General features: G+C 42.1%; 1 protein-coding gene across 2 annotated transcripts in view; it reads left to right on the top strand.

Annotated features, from left to right (window-relative positions):
* The first annotated feature begins 1,100 nt into the window (after positions 1-1,100).
* AHCYL1 (adenosylhomocysteinase like 1) overlaps positions 1,101-6,381 on the top strand; it is a 47,580-nt gene continuing 42,299 nt past the window's right edge. Inside the window, exon 1 of one of the 2 annotated variants that reach the window (XM_058175116.1) lies at positions 1,101-1,356. In XM_058175116.1, coding sequence (XP_058031099.1) covers positions 1,246-1,356 — 111 coding nt within the window. In that variant the 5' untranslated portion in view covers positions 1,101-1,245. The remainder of the gene's footprint in view (positions 1,357-6,381) is intronic. The other variant, XM_058175115.1, reaches the window with a different exon arrangement.

Below are 6,381 nucleotides of genomic sequence, written 5' to 3'. Positions count from 1 at the left end.
ATTATATAGTATATAAACAAAAAATGAGCAAATATTAGGAGGTATAAGCATATATATATATATAGGAAGAAGAAAAAGAAAAACAATAGGACAGGAACGGTAGGCACGTTTGTGCTCTTATGCACACCCCTTATGGTCCTCTTAGGAATGGGGTGAAGTCAATATTAGAAAGTTTTTGGTTAAAGCTTTTGGGATTATGGGAAGAGACCACAGAGTCAGGTAAAGTATTCCAAGCACTGATGATTCTGTTACAGAAGTCATATTTTTTGCAATCTAGATTAAAGCGGTTAACATTAAGTTTAAATCTATTGGTTGCTCTTGTATTATTGCAATTAAAGCTGATATATATATGTAGATCTTTGGTTATTCGGGTTTTCTCCCGCGTGAAATTGGAAGTGCCTTGGCGACGTTTCGACGAAGTCTCATTCGTCATCTTCAGGCTTCAGCTTCGTGCTTCGTGCTTCGTGCTTCGTCATCTTCAGGCTTCAGCTTCGTGCAATATTATATTGATTACTCTCCCTAATGTCTATGCAAAAGAAGGCACCTCTAATTCCTTTTCCATTATTGAAAGGGACATATCAAATTGACTCATCACCAACAATATTGTATAAAGAATAATTGCTGCAAAGACTACTTGTATTATTATCTATATTGAAATAATTGATAAAGTGATGGGGGGGGGTGGAAGGCCTAATAATTTTCAGAATTATTCTAGACTCTTGCAGCAAAAACAATGGCTCCATATAAGTCTCCTACTGAGCCTATGCATCCACAATCTTTCACCAAGAGAAAAGACAGCGACACACACAGACACACACACCCTGCTTTTCGCCGCATCTTAATTTAGACGTTTTTGTCCGTGTTCTTCGTTTTTGCCTTGTTAAAAGTATTTCTGGATCTGGCACTTCGCTGGCTTTTTTTTTTTTTTTTTTTGGTAAGGCGAAACAAAAGGACCTCGAGGTGTCCCGACAGCAGCGAGGAGCGCAAGTTCCGCCAGGAGGCGCTGCAGAGACCCGGCGCCCGGCCCTTTGCGTTACGGCCTCTCGTGCCCGAAGCCTTAGCGCGCGAGTGGGCGATCCCGCGGGTGCGTGCTGACGCAGGTGCTGGCTTGGCCCCGCCCCTTGCCTGAGCGCGGCGGCTGCAGACTCGGCGATCGTGGAAGGAGGTCGCGGAGCCCGTGAAGGGGAAGCCGCCCGGTTCTTCGGCCTGGGCGATCGGCCCCTTTCCTGCCCCCTTTCCTCCAGCATGTCTTCCGTGCCAGACGCTGCCGCAGGGGACGAGCTGAAGCAAACCAAGGAGATGGAGGACGCGGAGAAATACTCCTTCATGTCCACGGTCACCAAGGCGCCCAAGAAGGTGCGGGCCGCCGGGGGACAAGCAGCAAACTCGGGGGGGAAGGGGCGTTCGGGGAGGGTGTGTCTCTCGGGGGTGGGGGCGGAATCGGATTCGACTCGGGCCTGGAAAGGAGAAGTGAAGTGCCGGCCGGGACTGGCGTCCCCTGAAAGTCATGCCCTTTCAATGGGGGAAACTCCTTCCCTTTGACCTCCTGGGATGGGGAGGGGGCGTGCGGCTGGCTTAGCCCTCTGCACATGCCCCGAGGAGCTCTCTTCCCCTTTGGATTTGTCCCATGAGGGGGACTGGCTGGGAATGAGACCCGGCCCCGAAAACAGATCCCGCGAGGCGGAAAGGGAAAACGGGTGGCAGGCACCAAGCGAGAAGAGGGAAAGGGGAAAAAAAAAACCCTCCACGAAGGAGAAAGAGGACGGGACTCTGGAGCTGGGCAGGCGGTGGCTCAGGTTGTGGGAGCTTTGGACTCTTTGCAAACTGCTGAAAGCGCCCTGGGGTGTTCAGTCTTTTCAGGCCCAGGCGGGACTAGGTACCGCAGCTGTATTAAGGCATTTATCCTCCTCCTTTTCCTCCCTGTGGAAAACCCTGCTGTTAGGCAGGGTACTAAATTGGAATTTGGTGCCTGGGGTAGGATACTGCCCGCACCACTATCACACTTTTGGCTAGAAGTAATGTGGGGCCGGGATCCACACGGACTGTCCTCTACAAGATTAAACTTAACTTTCTCACAGCAATGTATTCAGACAGCACTACGGTTCTGAAGTTTGGAGCCATCCGTTGTGACAATGTGTCTTTCATAGTTGCTGTTCCAGGCTGCATCTTTGTATCATAAACCCCAAGTATGTTCCTGTTACATCATTGCAGGGTTTTTTTGCTCCTTCCCTTCTATCATGTCCTGTTCGCTGAGATTGCCTGGATAAAATCCCTGCCGTTTTCTTGGCAAGGTTTTCCAGAAGTGGTTTGCCATTGCCTCTTTCCCAGAGCTGAGAGAAAGTGACTAGCCCAAGGTCACCTAACTGGCTTTTGTGTCTAGGGCGGAACTAGAATTCATGATTCCAGTTTCTAGCCTGCTGCCTTAACCACAAACCAATAATGCAGGATTAATGCACAGATTCTTCTGTTTGATTCATAACATAACATCATCAGAGTTGGAAGGGACCTTGGAGGCCTTCTAGTCCAACCCCCTGCCCAGGCAGGAAACCCTACACCATCTCAGTCAGATGGTTATCCAACATTTTCTTAAAAATTTCCAGTTTCCTGTTCTTTATAGAGCCTTCCTTAAATGTGCTGGTCCAGAGCTTTCCATTAAAAATTGCACACATATTTTTTGCACAACTTAAATGGAACTTAATTTGTACTTCTGTTTGCTTTAGACATTTTTTTTAAAACTTACCTTCTCTTTGCAGCTATTGCTTTTAGCAAAGCTGCCCTTGTCATCTCTTGAATAATGCACAATTAAGTTCTCCATTTAGAATTGCTTGGGAATTCCATTTGAGCTGAACATTGAGTCCTGTCTACATCCATAGGGCATGACTGAATTTATACTTGAATAGAGCACAGAGCAAAAACTTCAGAGAAGAGGCAGCAGACGAAATGGATTGATACTGAAGCACAGTTGAATTTATTAAGATTGTTTCATTTACTTTATTTGGAAAGTTTTGTTTGCCTCTTACAAATACTAGTGATTCCTTTGAGGCAGCTTTCAGGTAGTAAATTCAATAGGTTGACAGTGACTGAAGGAGCTACATCAAAAGGTGCTTTAATTGAAATGCTCTGTGAACCAGAATGTAAAACTAAATCAATAAATCTTCCTAAAACCTTAAATATTGAAAAAAAGAGATATTTTTCCTTCAACATTGTCAAATTAGGTTCTTAAGGATTAGGATTTATGCTATAGATATCTGTTGTTTCTGTGAACTATATCTGTAAGCAAACAAATTTAATTCACATTTCCAAGATATGAGAAATGTATTTATCTTTATATTCTGTACTTATCTAAATTTTGCAATACAACTTGCCACTCAAAACTGGAATACTGTACAAGAATATTTGAAAAAGTTTCATCTAAATATGTAATTTCTTTTTTAAAAGCATGATTATGGTGACATTTAATGGAATGATCTTATGATTGAAAATGGAATGTTTTAATGTCCACAGTATCTACGTTGCATTAAAATTCAAAAGTGCTTACATACAGAGCATTTATTTAACTAATAATTTGCTTGCTTTGGTCTTGGTTACAAATTTTCTTGTAACCTTAGGATGAAAAGTCATGGTTTTGATTTTACAAAGAAAACTTTCTCATGCTTGAGACTTTTCCTATGCAAAACTAGAATTTTAAAACTAGCAGAATCCCATAATACCTTTATTTCCAAAAACTACATTTAGTGCTTGATATGTAACATGCAAAGTGATATCTGGACCACATCCCTGTGAGTTCAGATTATGGAGGAAGCATATAATCCAATCTTGTACTGGCATGTCTCAGAAAAAATAATGGAGCATAGGGAATGCTGTCAGCATAAATACTTCTTGTTTGCGTATGTTTATCTTGTAGCTATACTGATAAATTTTCTTATATTATCTTTTCACATATTTACCAGACAGTAAACCTTTTTGAAACCAGTAAGATTTATTTACTATAGAATGCAGTTGTAGAAGAGGCCCCTAACTCCAATTTCTTGCCAACAGCTAGAAAGGATTTTTTAAAAAATTACCTCCAGAACCGTTCTGTAGAATTACTGGACTTGGGTATATGATTGAAGACCAAGAATGCTTAATATTCGGGAGGTCCAAAGTCCTCCCTGGCCCACTGTTTCCTAGTTCGTGACATCAGGAATTGTTGCTTTCAGAATTTAATGGTGTAGCAGGAGAAAGTTTTCAGTGTTGCAATTTCTAGTCAGAGGTTCAGAATGTTTTCTCCAACTTCAGAGGGATGAATCTTACTGATTTCTGTGGCTACAGGGTTTGTATAAAAACTAATGTTCATAACTTTTGGTAACTAAACAAACCTTTCAGAAAGTTCAAGGCCACTTCAGCAGTTAGAACTCTACTTAAGCTTGTTTAGTTCAGTGGGCTAAGATTTTCTTGGTATATTGCAGTAATAGATGAGCCCTTGTGTAAACTTGATCATTTTTTTTTTGGTAATTATGGGTCTTGCTTCTTAAATTCATCATATTACTTGGACCTTTTGGCACATGAAGTATACAAGTATATGTCTATTGGTCATATATTTTCCTAGATTTCTGCATTTCAAAATAATAGATTCCTGTTTAGCTCATCTATCGATTGCATAGTATATATTTCTTGTTAGAAACTAGCAACTATATTTCTAGTTTTCCAAATTGACCAGGTTTATTTCATACATAATTACATGCATACATACTTATCATCTTTCTCCAAAAATAAGACCCGGTCTTATTTTTTGGAGCCCCCAAAATAAGCACCAGGTCTTACCCGCTTACCTTAGGACCACCGCAACCAAGCCTCCCATGCACCGACAGTTGTTACACCTCTCATGCCTCGACACTTGCTGCCTGACATCTGTGGCTACTTGTAGCCAGACGCCACATGGTTCGTTTCATCGGTGCCACCGCTTACAGCAGGAAGCCAAGTGCTGTGTTGCACCTACGTGCACAAGCAGTGGCGGCGGCACGATGTAGCCCGTGGCCTCCTGCCACGAGTGGCGGCACCAGCACAACGCAGCACACGGTCTCCTGCCACAAGTGGCATAGGAGTAGCATGCCATGCAGCCTCCTGCCATGAGTGGTGGCATTAACACGATGAGCCATGCAGCCTTCTATGAGCAGCGGACCAGGGCAATGCGCCATGTGGTGTCTGGCCACAAGCTGCTGCAAGCAGCTGCAGAAGAAATGGGCAGCTGCACAACAGGTGTCAGGGTGTGGTAGGCCTGGCTGCAGCAATCCTAATGTAAGCAGGTGCGAGGCACATGGGGCATCTCTACCCTCCCACCCCCGCCCTAGCTTGATTTTTACACATGCATTTTGCCCCACCTTGTGCAACCAGTTGGTAGGACGGGGTGGGCAATATCTTAGCTAGGGCTTATTTTTGGAGTAGGGATTATATTAGGTGCACACATAAAAATCAAGCCAGCATTTATTTTTAGGATAGGTCTTTTCAGGGAAACACAGTATACATACATGGTTTTTAACACAACGTATTATTCTGTTGTAAGATTTTTTCAGAAGATATACACTATGGTGATTATATTTCATGATCAGAAATGATTTCTATGAGAACTGAAAATACAACTGTATTTATGCATTTGTTTGATGGACTTATATCTCACTTGCCCTTCAAGAGTTTATAATAGTGTACATCGCACTTCTTCTCTTCTCAGCTTGTCAGGTAGGTTATGCTGAAAATAAACTGACTTACCCAAAGTGGTTTTGAACAAGTTTTTCTACATTCAGCCCAATACCATAACCACTACACTATACCTGTCAGTTTTATTTAGAATCTTCATTGTACAGTACATAGTGGGAATTTAATAACCGTGAAATAGAGGATTTTCATTAATTTTTATGCTTTTAAAGGATTCTGATGAAATCCACAAATAGGAGTAACTTTGACATGCAATTAATTTCAGAATGCTGCAAGTGAAACTCATGCCTAAAATAAAGAAATGGTAGGCCTTTCTATAACTCTGGATAATTAAAGGACATGCATACCTGTAAGGGATTACTAATGGTGCATTTGTTAGATAAATATTTCTCAGTCATATGGTATGCAGAATAGACCAAGTTGGGCAATTTTTTTTTCTAAATTTGGAAAGAGTTCCTTAGAGAAAGTAGAGAGCAGAAAAGAAGGGAGCTCTAACGGACCCTACTTAATGTACAATGGGACAAAGGTTCTAAGTATCTTGGCAAAACGAGATACCTCAGAGGATTGAGTTTAGGAGCCAAATAAAATAAGATTTTGCACCAATTAGTTCTCTCATTATTTGGCTGTAGTGTTTTGGTTAGTGCTTAGGATAAAGTGCTTAGGATAAGGGCCGGTTTAGCTCACGCTGGT

The sequence above is a fragment of the Ahaetulla prasina genome, chromosome 3, assembly GCF_028640845.1.
Source record: "Ahaetulla prasina isolate Xishuangbanna chromosome 3, ASM2864084v1, whole genome shotgun sequence".
Taxonomy (NCBI): domain Eukaryota; kingdom Metazoa; phylum Chordata; class Lepidosauria; order Squamata; family Colubridae; genus Ahaetulla; species Ahaetulla prasina.
Note: the sequence above shows the minus strand (reverse complement) of the source record. Positions and strands in the feature narration are given on the sequence as shown.